The 15,933-nt window shown below is 49.0% G+C and overlaps 1 protein-coding gene across 1 annotated transcript; it reads left to right on the forward strand.

The window, feature by feature from the left end:
• Window positions 1-980: 980 nt before the first annotated feature.
• Window positions 981-4,439, forward strand: hoxb2a (homeobox B2a). Its single transcript, XM_030088852.1, has 2 exons — window positions 981-1,532; window positions 2,854-4,439. Exons 1-2 carry the CDS (start codon window positions 1,028-1,030, stop codon window positions 3,642-3,644), a joined length of 1,296 nt encoding a protein of 431 aa, XP_029944712.1. The 5' UTR covers window positions 981-1,027; the 3' UTR covers window positions 3,645-4,439.
• Window positions 4,440-15,933: the final 11,494 nt, after the last annotated feature.

Raw genomic sequence — 15,933 nt, forward strand, 5'->3', positions numbered from 1 at the left:
TTTCTTTGTAGCCGCACAGGTCGACCTCGCGGTGAACTCTCTCCCTTCTCCCTTTGCGTAAACACAACCAACATTTTGACACACATCACACTGGAGGGAGAAGAAGAGCTATGAGAAGAAGCCTTGTTACACACTCCCCCGTTCACAATAAATACGCGCAGGGCGATTAAATACAAAAATCAGACACTTACACGTGATCAGGTTCCCCTCAAACCTACAAGCGTGTGTGTGTGCTCTGTGCTCCATCAGCATCCTCTCCTCCATCATCTGCAGCACCATCTAAAAAGCCTCTCCAACTTCCCTGCGCCTAAATCAGACATTTTCAGTCTTGTCACACTCTGTAAGATTAATGAGCTGAGGGCTGTAAACACATTTCCCCCCTGAAGGAGACATATTGTAAACGGTGCTCCGTTCACCCGGTGTTAACCGTCATCACATCGCGCACGAGGCTGCTCGGGAAAAAAATGTCTGAGAGATGCTCTGTCTATTGTTTGTGCTGTTGGAGCAGGACCGGGACGCACCGACCCGCCGCCCACACGGCGCACATGGCGGCCGGCCGCCCTGTCCTCCCCCTCCCCGGGATTTACCCCCCAGCACGACGGAACAATAGCAGCAGGCGATGCTGGAGCCAATCTTTGCCACAGCATTTGGTGGAAAAATAATCCCGCTGCTTCGCACAGCCACTGCCACCGCCAGGCCTGGGTTCTCCATTGGATATTTTTGGTCACATGACCAGGAATTGGCTGCAATTTCATCCCATAGTTCTTCAGTTTAGCCTCCCCATGTCCCCATACGCCAGTAATATCACCAATATACACAATTATTATATAGCCGCCGCACTGACGCGCCTGCGGTCGGGAACCTCCGTGCTCGTGCTTTTGCTCATGTCTTTTTTCTGGAGAAGCCATATTGTGTTGTGGGCGAGCGTGTGCGCGTGCGTGTCTGTGTGTTGTTTTTTTATTTTTTGGGGACGGGATTGTTCGGGGGTCTCGCTGTTTCGAGGGTGAAAGCGTTTTATGAGGGAGCAATGAATTTTGAATTTGAGAGGGAGATCGGTTTTATCAACAGCCAGCCGTCCCTAGCAGAGTGCCTGACGTCCTTCCCCGCCGTCCTGGAGTCATTTCAAACTTCATCAATCAAGGAGTCGACAGTAATTCCGCCTCCCTTCGAGCAAACCATCCCCAGCCTCAGCCCCAGCCCCAGCCCCTGCACAGGCGGCCAGCCGAGACCGGCAGCGAGCAGGAGCCAGCAGAACCGGAGACCCTCCGCCGTCGCCGCTAATGGCCTCCCGACGCACCACAGAGCCGCTCCGCAGCCGCCCTGCTGCCCGCCCGGACAGGCCCCGGCCCCGGCGGCCCCGGCCGCTCCGCTGGCCCACGAGTTCCCCTGGATGAAAGAGAAGAAGTCATCCAAGAAGTGCCCCAAGTCCGGGAGCGGCTCCGGCGGCGGCGGATCCATCGTCCCCCCCGCCTCGTCCTCCCCGTCGCAAACCGCCCCTGGGTACGCGTCGGCGGGCATTGAGTCACCCACAGGTCGGTGTGCCGGGATGAGGGGAGGGGGCGCCCTGGATGCGTTGTGCGTGTGGTTGCAGGGTGTGCAGCATGTTTTGTCACCCATCAGTTCCATTTTTCATTGTGCACTCGTGTCAGAATGAGCACGCCACTTTTACGCACAGTTTGGATCGGAGAGACGACATTGTGCGTGTGAGCTGTGGAGTGCCGTGATGCTGTGTCAATGGGAAGCCATATCTGGACCACTGCATTATGCTGCAGTGCTGTGCACAGTCTTTCATCATGCATTTAAAACGCAGCCAGTGCTCCCTGCCATCCTAACACCACTGTGTAACACCCGAACCACAGTGGAAACACTCCATCAGCCAGACAGGGATTTCTACCTAAACCGAGCCTCATTTAATTCCTCAAAATCCACTCAAAGTGTTATTTTGTGCGTAAAGACGCACAGTGTGTGTTTTTTCTTCGCCCAGTCTGCAATATCTTGAAGCTGCTGCAGCCTGCATCGCTCTGTTCATTGGGTGGTGTGAGTTCAAATCAACAGCAGCAGCATAATCCAGGTATTATATATTCATAATACCACTGAGATGGCCGCCATATTGGATTGAGGTAGGGAAAAAAAGCACGGCGCGTGGACCGAAGTGCAGGGTTGGGGGTTGGTACATGTCCACAGGAACAACACTGCCTCACAGATGCAGGGCTTTCCGTCATTTCTCTTTCTTACACTGACATCATGCTCCCTTTATTCTTATTTTTACAATAAAAACACCACTCATCCATTCGGAACTATTGTTTAGTTCTTTACTTTCTTGTCTTTTCCAGTGTGATCCAAAAGCCCTTCGGGGTTTGGTTATGTTTCTGTCAGACATCGCCACTTTCGTTTCACACCGACATTCCCACATTTCCATGCACATTTCCTCCCCGTGCCATGATTTATTTACTCTCCATGTTTCTGCAGCTTCTCAGCAGGCTCGCTGCTCTCCGGGCTTTTACCGGGACACAAACCCACCCTGCTAATGCCATCATCTGTCTTCATCTGCACTTTGTTTGGGTCTTTAATTTTTGGAGCCATCAAATTGGTCGCTGTTACAGTTACGACTTTGGCTGCTACTGTAATTGGAAGGTGTATTTTTTATGAGACTTCCTGTGTTTTATGTCTGTTTTATTGCAGACAGAAGATCCGGGGGGATTTCTGCTTCTGTCTTTGTGCACAATAAAACCGGGGCGGTTTCACACGGCTCTCACCGAGCAGATTTAAACCGAATGTAAAGGGAAATAAAGCGTCTGCGTGTTCGACCCTACGCTAACTTTTTCTCCACCTGTTCTGTGCCCCGCTGTGCAGCGGACCCCGGCCAGGCCTGCCTGGACGCCGCGGCGGCCGGCTCCCGCCGCCTGCGCACCGCCTACACCAACACGCAGCTGCTGGAGCTGGAGAAGGAGTTCCACTTCAACAAGTACCTGTGCCGGCCCCGGAGGGTGGAGATCGCCGCCCTCCTGGATCTGACCGAGCGGCAGGTCAAAGTCTGGTTCCAGAACCGGCGCATGAAGCACAAGCGCCAGACCACGCACCACCGGGACGGCGGAGGCCACGAGTCCGGCGAGCTGGGCGGGTTCGAGCCGCTCGAAGGCACCGACGCCTCCTCTCCCTACTCGAGCCAGCCGCTGGAAGCTTCTGGCACCGGGGAGGCTGCCTCGGAGGCAGAGGCGGGGGGTGGCCATCCATCTTCGGCCGCCGCCTACACCGGTGACAGCGGGGACAAAGCGCAGCCCACGCCGGAGGAGGGCGGCCGGCGGAGCCTCCCGGAACGCCCGGCGCTGCTGAGCGGGACGTCTGGCAGCTCGGACTCCGCTGCGGACAGCCGGGGCCTGCTGCCGCTGGCTGATGCGGGCCCGGCGGCGGCGGCGGCCGAGCAGCGGGACTCCTCCGTGACTCCCGCCGCCGCCGCCGCCTCCTCCTCCTCCTCCTCCTCGTCCTCCTCCACTCTCCCAGACCTGAACCTCTTCGCCGGGGAGGCCTGCCTGTCCCCCAGCCTGCAGAGCTCCCTGGACAGCCCGGTGGATTTCTCCGAGGAGGACTTCGACCTGTTCACGAGCACGCTGTGCACGATCGACCTGCAGCACCTGAACTTCTGAGGAGACGCTGCAGGCCGGGAGGCGGACAGGCCAGCTCTCCTCCAGCCGCCTCATGAACACACCACCACCGCCTCGCGCTTTCTCCAGCATTCTCTATTCTAGCTGAACACAATTTAATTTGAAACATTTCAAACGTCAAGCGGAAATATTTTCTTCCTCCTTGATCCATTCGGATATTTTCTTTCAGAATCAATTTCAGGTATTTATTCTATTTAAAAATTTTCAAGGGAATTTTCCTCACTTTTTGTAGTTTTTTTTTTTTTTTTTTAATCAATGTGTGTATTTTTTCGTTCGGTCCATTTCATGCAGCTCTATGGATTGTCTTTCTTTCTTTTCTTTGTTTATTTTATATTATTTCATTTTATTTTATTTTTTTGAAAAAACTTCTCAGGAACTGTTCGCGGAGTCTGGGTGAATAAGATGGACTGCTTTGAGAAAAATACAACTGAAGAACGAATTAATTCTCTCGGATAAAACAAAGACGAGAGGGCGAGCCCTGCTGATGACCGAGGTTTAGACCCTAGTTTATTTATTCAGATTCTTTAATAGTGAAAATCCAAAATTATTTATTGTACATATATTTTCATAGTGGAATAATGATAATAATAAAAACACAAACATTTACTATGTGCCCCATGTGGTTTTGTTTTACAGTCTGTGCTTTTTATGCTTTGAAAACACCAGACACCACGCAGCTCATTTTTAATCTACAGTTTCATGCTTACCATACTGCAATTTATTTTAAAATTGAATTTCATATGTAAAGCTCTTTTCTATAATTATCGGCTCACTTTTTAAATAATAGAGGATAATAAAATGTTTTTTTATTGGACTAAAGACTGCATGTATTGTTTATAATACTAATATGTTGTGAAAAATTCACATTTGACTTGCAAATATCTGGATTTTAATTGAGGATCCAGTATATTTTTTTGTGTGCTATGATTAAATAATTGATCTCTTTTATCACATTTTTATTAGGTGGGCTGATTAAATGTCTCAGGTTCAAGGGAAGTCTTCACAGCAAATTTAAATGTTAAAGTCCATAAAAGCACAGAGTTCAGAGCTGTGGCAGTGAAGGAAAATGAGAGGAAAAAAGAGGATATGAGAAGAAAATGTGAGGTTTTACAGGTCTGCTCCTGTCAGGTTAGCTCTGCCCGGCTAGCACACACTTAGCAGCCCTCCTCCTCCTCCTGCTGGCGGCAGGAGGGCGAAAAACAGGGGCTAAAAATACCATGGCCTCTTTTCACTGCCAGTGAGTGAAATACAGCCGTGTGGAAGACTTTCTGTCGTCTTCTGCGGCATTGTGAGGAGCTAACGTTAGCATTAGCCGAGCGGTGGCAGCGTGTCAGGAGAGGCTAACAGTGTTAGCCGTTAGCCGAGCTTCCAGGCTCCCGTGTGCGCGGCGGAGGAGCTAACAGTTAGCCGTTAGCCGTTAGCCGTTAGCCACCCTCCTCCTCCCGCGCAGTCAAAATGGCGCTGAAGACAAAGCAGGATGTGAACAATGAGCAGTGGCAGCCATTACAGGACTGTGACAGCAGGCTCTCTCTCCCTCCCTCTCTCTCTCTCTCTCTCTCTCTCTCTCTCTCTCTCTCTCTCTCTCTCTCTCTCTCTCTCTCTCTCTCTCTCTCTCTCTCTCTCTCTCTCTCTCTCTCTCCTCAGGCTTGAATAATAATAATAGCAGCAAATAAACAGTAGTATGAAAACATCAGGTCGGAGTTAGTTACTGTCACTGTGGAGTTTTCTTTCAAATGTTCCACAACAACAAACTGACTGACTGCAGAATTTTCATGAAATATTCCCATAAAATGAGCTGATACTGGATTAAAAAAAAAAAAAAAAACTGCAAAAAGTCTAAACAAAGCTGAGTTTTAATAGCTATGGAGCAACACTAAGCTGATGCTGTCTGGATGTCGCTCATCAATAGAAATAACTCCTCAGGAGATTAAATACATATCAGATTGAACACAATATAATCCTGGATCAATTGGATTGGGTTCAGATAATTCAGGAGAAATGGCTCCAGAAAGAATATCCATCTTCTATTTAACTTCAGTTATACTAAGATAATGTATCACTGTATGAGTGATTACATCTTCATGAGATGACTCTTCATATTTGAAATGTTGGGTTTTTTTCAGTCATACCTATTACAATAAAAATTGTTATAAAAATACAAATTAGGCAAACTTTTTATCATTGCCCATGAAAAGCAACAATTATAGACCGTACTAACACCAGCAGAGGGTCAATCAGTTTTATTTGAATTATATTTAACTATTCCGTTTACACATGCAAATATAAAAATACAATAAAAACTGTAACTTTAGAAATATTTAAGTGAAGTTTTTTTTTCACAATTTAAAATAGAATTGCAAAGTTGAGCAAATAGCCATAATAATCTAAAATAACATTCAATAAATGTAAAGAAGTCAACAACAACAACAACAACAACAACAACAACAACAATAATAATAATAATAACTGGTCAAAGAATTTGAGAATCACTTAAATAAGTTTGGTTCATCTGAACACAGTGAAAGCTCTTTCATAACCAGTGAACCAGCAAAGACACACATGTTTGTTTATGGACCAGCTCTGGACGCTGAGTGTAATTCAGCTGGATGAGCAGGTCCTCCTGAATGAAGCCCTTTCTTGTGTTGGATGAACAGATCACAGCTGCTTTCTTCACTGAAAGCGTACTTTCCTCCCAGGGTGGCTTTCATTGAAGAGCTCAAGCTTTACTATTTTCTTGCTTCTGTAGTATTTGTAGCGTTGGTGCTGCAGTTGCGGATTGTGCATTATTGCAGCTTCCCCTGTTCTCATTGATCTCAGCTGACTGTGAGCATCAGCACATCCTATCAGCAAGCAGCGTGCCTTGAGATGAGTACTGGATGTGGAACTCGAAGGAGTAGAAGTGAGCGAAGCTGAGCAGAACGGAGCTGAGCAGAGGATGCTGCAGGTGGTCCAGGACTCCTCGGACTCCGCCATGCCGTGTGAATGCAGACCGCCTCTACACTGGATCTGATGAATGACCTGGACAGGTGACGGTATTGTACACAAACCACATATTGAGAGGTAATAAGTGAGGCCGAAGGGAGCAGCAGGTAGAGAGCAGTACTGTACTGCTGCTGCGCCGCTCAAGTGTGTCTTGTAGACAAAGAGATTAGAGCAGAGTACATCTCTATGCTGGGAGGCATATCGCACACTCTGAGTGCCAGAACGAGTGTGTGTGTGTGTGTGTGTGTGTGTGTGTGTGTGTGTGTGTGTGTGTGTGTGTGTGTGTGTGTGTGTGTGTGTGTTCCAATAATCTCTCTCTCTCCTGGCTGTCACCACCTGTCGGCCTGCTGCCATACCATAATACCCGGACTGCTCCTTTATCTCCTGCATCACCGTCACCATCATTGTTATGATTTCTCCCTCTGCGTGTGTGTGTGTGTGTAGAGGTGTGTGATATTGCATAACTCAGGTGTGATAGATCACCCACTTACTAGTGGTGCTGAAATATGTGAGAGGTGGATTTTTATCATCTCAGATGCCAAGAGGAAACTTTACCACTGCTCCACCTGCTCCACCTAAACCACCACTCCACTGCTCCACCACTCCACCGCTCCACCACTCCACTGCTCCACCGCTCCACCGTTCCACCGCTCCACTGCTCCACCGCTCCACCGCTCCACTGCTCCACCGCTCCACCACTCCACCACTCCACTGCTCCACCACTCCACTGCTCCACCACTCCACTGCTCCACCACTCCACTGCTCCACCACTCCACTGCTCCACTGCTCCACCACTCACCGCAGCACTACTCCACTACTCCATTGTCTGCAGCTGCACCCCTCTAACTCCATTCTTCTATTACTCCACCCCTCCACCCTCTACCTTCTGCCCTCCTCCCTCTTCTCCTCCACCCCTCCACCCTCTACTCCTCCACCCTCCAACCTCCACCCCTCCACCCTCCACCCCCTACCCCTCCACCCTCTACCCTCCACCTCCACCCTCCACCCTCCACCCCCTACCCCTCCACCCTCTACCCTCCACCTCCACCCTCCACCCTCCACCTTCTATCACTCCACTGCTGCCTGCGAGTCGCCGAGCAGCTGAAGCTCCTCCGTGTCTCGACTGGTTCTAATTCTTATTTTCATTCAGAAAATGAAGCCTGAGCAAAGCAGAAGGTGGAGGATGACCCCAAAGTGTTTGAACCACTGATGATCCAGTAGTCCCTGAATCCTCTCTTCAAACACATCATTTTGTGCATCTTTATAGAAAGGTATTTTCCACGTGAAAAAAACAATCTCAATAATCCCCCATGAGCAGGACAGGAAGTCAGAAGATCTCAGGATGAGGAGGACTTCTGCTGAGACAGGTCGGAGTCAGACGTCGTCAAACGTCATGTTTTTAGCTACTTTCCACCAAATCAAATCAACCTGGAGCAAAACAGCTTCAGAGTGACGGTAGCAACACTCATCAGTGCTAAATTCACCATGAACACTTCACTATTGCTTAGTTTGAATTTCTAAAGAATTATAATCAAAAGAATAAGTGACATTTTATTACTGTTTTCATGGTTTATCTATTTTATCTTTGACTCTATTTGGTCTTTTAAGTGAATGTAGTTGTTTTTCTGTTCAGATGCTTTAGCTGTTTTAGCTCATTTAAACTGCTTTATATAATCTATTGCCTTCAACATCAAATTATTTCTCCCACTCTAAATATTCTGGTGAATTTGCATTGTTGTGAGTCTTTGCAGATTGAGTAAAGCTCTATTTTCCTCCAAAGAGCTTCTTCTTGTAGTGTTTCCATCTGAGAGGTGGGGTGAACCTGAGGAGGCAGGTCTCCTGATTGTAGCTGAAAACTTACTCAACTCTATTCAACGGTCATATTTCAGCTCCAGGTTCCAGATGAGACTGATCGCTGTGTGACGTAATTAACATGTTATGAAAAAGATTGCTGTGAAAGCTGAAGCAGGGCCGAAGAGCCTCAGACCACCGTCAAACCCGGAACTCAGACCAGCTGAAACCGGTGGAAGCAGAACGTCTGCCCAGGAACCCAGCAGGTCCACAAGAGCAACATGTAGTCAGGAGCGTGCTGAAGTGGCAACACTGAAAGTTTCTTAGCGTTTTCATCTCGCTGCAGACCAGGACTGGCTCTGTATGAGGCTTCACAATCAGTACTGTTGAGAGAAAAGATGTTTCCCTTCATTTCCCTGCAGGAGGCAGAGTGACCTGCTGCAGAGCTTCAACCTGATTATGCTTGACTTGTTTGTGAACGTGTGAATGCTTTAATATGAGCTACATACCGAGCGCCTGCATCGGATGCCTCAGCGCGTCCAATTTCTGCTTGTCACTCCTTTAAATATTGGACAAACATGTTGTGGAAGTCATAAAAACATAAAATACAGAACAGCTACACACACAGTGAAGTGAAGCGGAGTCCCACCCACAGCTGCCTCAGAGACCTGGCCGTAAAGATGAAACCTGCACCGCCTGCTATTCAGAACGCAGCCACTCGAGTCCTCGCTGATGGGTGGAAATAGCGTCATGCTCTCTGGTTTAGCAGCTCAAGTCAACAAGTGTTTCAGAGACACGGCGATTATCGTCCAGCCAGCTGCGTCCGCACGCATGTCTCACTTTTATTACCCTATTCTGCACCGGCAGTGTGAGACAGCCGTCAGCGTGGAAACAAGAAGAACTGTGCAGACACCTCTGATCCAGGACACACACACACACACACACACACACACACACACACACACACACACACACACACACACACACACACCCCTCACTGGCTCAGTGCTGTGACCACCGATCAGCTGCATCAGTTGTTTGATCTGCTTCACCGTCCAGCAGTGTGTTAATCCACTGTCAGGGAGCGCAGGGTCAGGATGAGGTCACGGCTGAAGGAAGAGTCAGCCCGGGTTCGTGTGTGTGTGAGTGTGTGTGTGTTACGCAGACATACACCATGCTGCTGTGAAGGCTGTGTTTATTAGCATTAACTGTGCTAAGTAACCCGATTTTATTGTAGATGAACCAAAGGAGGGTGATCAATGCTTCAGTCTCTGAGGACACACACACACACACACACACACACACACACACACACACACACACACACACACACACACACACACACACACACTCTCTCTCTCTCTCTAATAGGTCAATAAAGAGCCGTTCCACAGGATTTACAGATATTTATCAGGGGACAACACAAACAATTGTCAGTCCAGCAGCTTCCATCAGCAGCCAGTAAACAAGCTGCTGAGTGCTGGAGTGAGGAGCCAGTCACTCTGGATCTTACAGCAAGATCTGCTGAAACATAAACTGATTGTAAAGAATTGGCCGCAAAACACGACACAGCAAAAATTTTATTCACAAATCAGCCACAGGATTCCGGCGGCCTGCTTCATGAAGCGTCAGGAGGAACTTCCAGTCCTGTTAAGAAGAGCTGGAGAACAGAGAGAGAACCAACTCAGAACACCTCAAAGCGTCTGGTGACCCGCTGCTTTGTGTTTATCCCGCCATTCAGTGTGTGTGTGTGTGTTTGAGGCACTGATTCCTTAGAGAAGCAGACCAACAGAGGCTGGATAACGCTCAGTAATGGATGGTCCTTTACAGTTAGGTTAAAAAACCCAAAAACAAAACAACAAAATGACAAAGAAGTCTTTTGAAAGAGAGAAATGAATAATATGATTTATTACAAACAAACAGCTATAAACTCAGGATGGTCTAACTCTACTTGAAAATAAAGAACAGCCGTTGTGCTCAGCGCCGCCCCCTGTGGAGAGGTAGAGGAACTGCCTTCTGCTCCATCTCTCCTGGAAACGTTGCATTAGATGCTTTTATTCCCAGCACTCTGCTGCTATGGGCTGAAACGGGGGATGATTCCTCCCGTGAAGAAAGCGGGAGATGCGAAGCGGCGGTCTGAGCTGCCGGTGTGAGGCGGCTGTGGGTCCGGGTGTAAATGTGTTGTGGAGATAAGAGCCGCCGGGCTGACAGCGTCTTATCTGAGATGGCTGATTGTGGAGAGCCGGCAGGAAAACAGCCTCCAGCTCTGACGACTCCCCTCTGCTCCTCCGCCGCTCTCTGCTGTCCTCTGAGCATGCAGGAATATTACTCACCCTCTTTGACCTCTGACCTTTGACCTGTGTCATAGCCGTCCGGAGATGCCCGCTGGAAAGTGCCGGAGCCTGCAGGAGTCCTAACGGCAGTAATTAGGTCTGTTCATGACGACAGAATCCGGATGAGGATGAACACTGAGAAGCTGCAAGAAGCAGCAGCAGCTTGACGGTTCTACCCGGAACCGTCCCGCTGAACCGGGCCGGTTCCAGGGAGAACCGTCCCGCTGAACCGGGGCGGTTCCAGGGAGAACCGTCCCGCTGAACCGGGGCGGTTCCAGGGAGAACCGTCCCGCTGAACCGGGGCGGTTCCAGGGAGAACCGTCCCGCTGAACCGGGGCGGTTCCAGGGAGAACCATCCTGCTGGACCAGGACGGTTCCATGGAGAATCAGGACGGTTCCATGGAGAATCAGGACGGTTCCAGGGAGAATCAGGACGGTTCCAGGGAGAACCAGGACGGTTCCAGGGAGAACCAGGACGGTTCCAGGGAGAACCTCGGCTCTGCTCTCTTCAGCTCAGAAGCTTCAGCATCCCTCCTCTCATGTTTTCTCTTATTCCTCGTTAAATAGGAAGAACCAGTCAGCAGGGATGATAAATACTGCAGGTCACACAGGTCACATTAGTCCCGGTGCTCAGTGCTGCCCCCCACAGGGAAGCGGCGGTGCTGACCGTCAGCTCTTCCATTGGCATGGCCTGTTCTGAGGGGGAGGAGGAAGTGCAGTGAAATTAAACCCTTCCAGGCCGACATGCCTGCTGTGTCCTCAATCACTGAACATCAAATCAACCATTTTTTTTAGTTTTGTGGAAAAAAAACATATCCAGAGCAGAGATAAGAATTAGAATATCATAGTTCATTTATTTCCCGACTGTCTGTCTTTCCATTTCTGCTGAAGGCAGCTCAGACTTGAACAAAGGTTCAGTGATACAGAAATAAACCAAACATGTCAGCTTTGAAAGAAGCTCATTCATTCTGAAACAGCAAACACATACAAGTGAAGAGAAAGCAGCGAATTCCAGCTAGTACCAATTGGGTTTTTTTTTCTATCACAGCTTCATGTTTCTCTCCAGCTCCAGAACTACCGCTGCAGTCATGACTTACAGAGGCTGGATAAAGCACTGATCCTCCTTTAGCTTCTCCACATTGTGTCACAGTTACCTCAAATATAAATGTATTTTAATGAGATTTCATGCGACCAACACAAGGTGGATTGGAGGGAAAGTGATTCCTAGCCTTGTTTTGTGTCACAGTAATAAATGGAATATTTCAATAACGGTGTATTTGTCAGCGGAATCGTCCCGGAGCAAAGCAGTGACTTCAGAACTGTCCTCTGAAGGCCTCACAATGAGGTGAAAGATGTTCACTGGGCCTCAGTACAAGTGAGTAAATGATTATGGATCAGATACTGATCAACATCCGCACTGTTTCTATCCATTGGCAGTGCTGTGGCAGTGTCTGGAACGGTCCATGCAAGCTGCAGGTTGTTTCTTTTCCCAGCACCAGGGTGGAGTAACGTGTTAAACAGCTGTAAGGATGGAGCACAGTGGTGCAGTGGTTGGCACTCTCACCTCTCAGTGAATAGGACTGAGTTTAAATACCTTCATGGGTCTTTCTGTGTGGAGTTTGCATGTTCCCCCTGTGTGGGTATGGCGTGGGCCATCAAAAAACACACTGTGTTATGTAACTGGTGACACTAAACAGTACCTTGGGCTGAGCGTGTCTCTTTTTGTCCCGTGATGGACTGGAGACCTGTCCCAGTGGATCCTGTCCTCACCTGTCCTCACCTGTCCTCACCTGTCCAGGTGTTCCCTGTCTTCACCTAAACCTTTGGCAGCTGTAAAATGTGATTCCTTGTAGAAGTTATCTCTATTGGTCCAACAGTTGAAGCGCCCCCTGGTGGCAGTCATAGCAACAGGAAACAATAGAAAGAACCCGACAGAACCCGGCAGAACCAGGCAGAACCCGGCAGAACCAGGCAGAATCAGGCAGAACCCGGAAGAACCTGGCAGAACCCGGCAGAACCAGGCAGAACCAGGCAGAACCCGGCAGAACCCGACAGAACCAGGCAGAACCTGGCAGAACCCGGCAGAACCAGGCAGAACCCGGCAGAACCAGGCAGAACCAGGCAGAACCCGGCAGAACCCGACAGAACCAGGCAGAACCCGGCAGAACCCGGCAGAACCTGGCAGAACCCGGTCAAAAGTCTGTGGGAGAATTTGGCCAAGCGTAGACAGGTAGTATAAGGATAAAGACAAGCTTCCTTCCACCTCCAGCAGGACGCGTCCAGCTAGTTTTGTCATCACTACTGAACGCTGTTACCGTGACAGTTTGGCATCGGGTGAAGGGGTGAAGGGGTGAAGGGGTGAAGGTGTGAAGGTGTGGGTGCAGTGAACAGACTTCACATTAGATGATAACACACCGGTTCAGGATCCAGCTCTACAGAGAAACCTATCTGCAGATTGTGGTCTCAGGTCAGACCTCCCTCTGTCTGCAGCTCAGAAACTGAAGAAACCTTCAGCTGACAGACTCTCCTATCAGAGAGATGGAGACGACAGCCTGGCTCTGCGTCTCCTGCTGCCTCTCCTCCACCCAGACGGCCGTGTGGGCGTCATTTAATCTTCTTCTTGCCCTGCTCTGTTCCTGCAGACTTCCTGCCCACTTGCCCTGCCTCTCTCTCCTTTCAGCCCCTCGCTGATGATTAACCTCCCTCCTTGTCGCTCGCCCACGCCGCTTGTTCCTGATTACGTCCCGGCTGCAGGGCGGCATTGCGCCTGCTGTCACGGCTCCTCACAGAGCCTCGCAGGGGAGAAATTGATGGTGGCTTCATTGGAGTGCGGTTATAACGGAGGGCGATGGGCAGTGGGACGGCGCCCAGACAGGAAGTACACACTGCTGTCTAACAGTCGGGGCAAACCAGACCAGCCTTCATTCTATGTATGACCTGAAGAAGAGACGAAGAAAAACAAAGATGATATCTAAAGGAAAGCTTTTTTTGGATCCTGAGAGTTGTTTTCAGAGTTTCACAAACACCATTTGCACTAAAAATCAACCTGAGGAGGCTCAATCAGAGGAAAGGAGGGGAGAACTTTTACAATCCATTCCAGGCCCCACATTTCTCCACAGTAATGGCAAAGGGGAGATTACACAGATCTGATGCCACAGACAGACAAGCCAATGAAACAGACCATTACCTTGATTAGAAATGCTGATTCCTTTTTTTAAACTGCTTGAGACATTTTGGATGATGTAAATCCACCTCTCAACAACGCATATGGAAAGAAGGGCCTTCTTCCTGCTTCCTGCCCAGAAACAGTGGAAGAAAGTTCCCTTAGAAAGTTTCACAATGTAGAAGCTTACAAAGCTCTCTCTCTCTCTCTCTCTCTCACACACACACACACACACACACACACACACACACACACACACACACACACACACACACACACACACACACATTGTGTTGTGGTGCTGGCTTCCTGTATGACCCGACCAGAAGGCCTCCTGTCTGATTTAACTTAATTTCAGTAACAGATCAGCTCCTTCCCTCAATTAGCTCACACACACACACACACACACACACACACACACACGGTCGAATTCCATGGCCCAGTAGTATCTATAGAACGTGAAGCAAAGAAAATGTGTAAAAAGACGAGATGGTTGGATCAATGACTTGAACCAGTGACGGTGTGAAGGACAGATGAGAGGATGAAGAAATGTAGCACACAGCTGGAGGAGGGTGTCAGGTTTTTTGTGTGTTTTCTTGTCACACAGACAGATTTGAGATGGGAGAGCGGTCCACAGGCTTTGTTCAGGGTTCAGATATTTGCTGTCTCTCACAGACTTTATCTGCACATGAACAAGTGTGTCTTTCATACAGAATTTTAACAATTTAGGGAAATTTCAAATAAGCAATGCCAAATATAAATCACAATTATTTGATCATAGATGTGTTTGTCATCAATTTTACATGAATAACTAACAAGTAACAGGAGAAATGTGGAAATCTGAATGAAGTTGACCTGTGTGAAGATGGATGGATGGATGGATGGATGGATGGATGGATGGATAATGTCATGGAACCAAACTAGACAGCTATTTTCATGGACTGCAGCTACTTTACCTCCAGATTGAGTTTTCTCCTCTCTCATGACTTGTGTGTGAAACGGCTCGCTTTGATGGAAGGCTGTCAGACATTTGTATGAAGAATAAGCTTGAAAGTTGTGTAACATGGTTGTAAAGACAGATAATCTTCTTGGATGAGGCCTGCAGGTCGTTCTCCTGACTGGAGGGTGCTTTGTTTGGAGCAGGGTTCTGGAGTGGAGCTGAAACAGCAGGCTGGAGGAGCTGGGAGGGTGTGTGTGGCTCGGAGTGTTTCGCTGTGGATTGCTGGAGCGCTGCTGGGAGGAGGTGTCCGGGCAGCAGGCCTGCTCACAGCTCCTCTTTTCTTCTGGGCCTCCCTCTTTGCTCTGACAGATCAGCGCTGATATCAGATTGATGGGCTGGTTTGATTGAAGTCTCTTTGTCGTGCTAATGTCACGGCGAGTGATGGATGAGGTGCGTGCGCCAATGCGCACAAACTCTTCCCCTTCCCTCCCCTCCTGTACACACACACACACACACACACACACACACACACACACACACACACACACACACACACACACACACACACACACACAGGTTCCGTGGCCAGCTGACAAACTTCTGGCCTCGAGTCACCATAGGCGACCAACCACGTGATCCGCGGCAGAGGAGAGAAAAGAAGTGACACGGAAGAGAGAGAGAAAGAGGACAGAGTCTGAGAAAGAGGGGAAAGCAGGGGATACGGAGGAAAAGAGGATGGCGGAGGACGGAGTGGGTCCTGCGTGGAGGTGAAGCGCCGCTCGGTCCTCCTGTGTCGGCCTTCCGTTTGCGCGCCGCAGAACGTTACTCACGTGTGAAAGACCTGCCTCCAGCTTCGTTCTTCCGTTATTACTTGATTTGGGGGATTTATTTCTGTTTTCTTTGTGTGTGTGTCGCTTCATGCCTGTTTTTATTTAAATGTGCACATCATCACCCCTCTCCCTGCTGGAAGTGCTTTGAACCGGGATCATCGTTTTCGGTTGCCGTTTCATTCAGTCCGGTTTCTGGTATTTTCGGTGTTTTATTTTTATTTTCGGTGACAAC

The sequence above is a fragment of the Salarias fasciatus genome, chromosome 4 (assembly GCF_902148845.1).
Source record: "Salarias fasciatus chromosome 4, fSalaFa1.1, whole genome shotgun sequence".
Lineage (NCBI taxonomy): Eukaryota > Metazoa > Chordata > Actinopteri > Blenniiformes > Blenniidae > Salarias > Salarias fasciatus.

What these genes read in the sequence shown, in the direction of transcription:
- hoxb2a (XM_030088852.1), top strand. Translation starts at nt 1,028, where the DNA reads ATGAATTTTGAATTTGAGAGGGAGATCGGTTTTATCAACAGCCAGCCG. An exon ending in GGGCATTGAGTCACCCACAG is followed by an intron (nt 1,533 to 2,853) that starts GTCGGTGTGCCG and finishes CCCGCTGTGCAG; the next exon opens with CGGACCCCGGCCAGGCCTGC.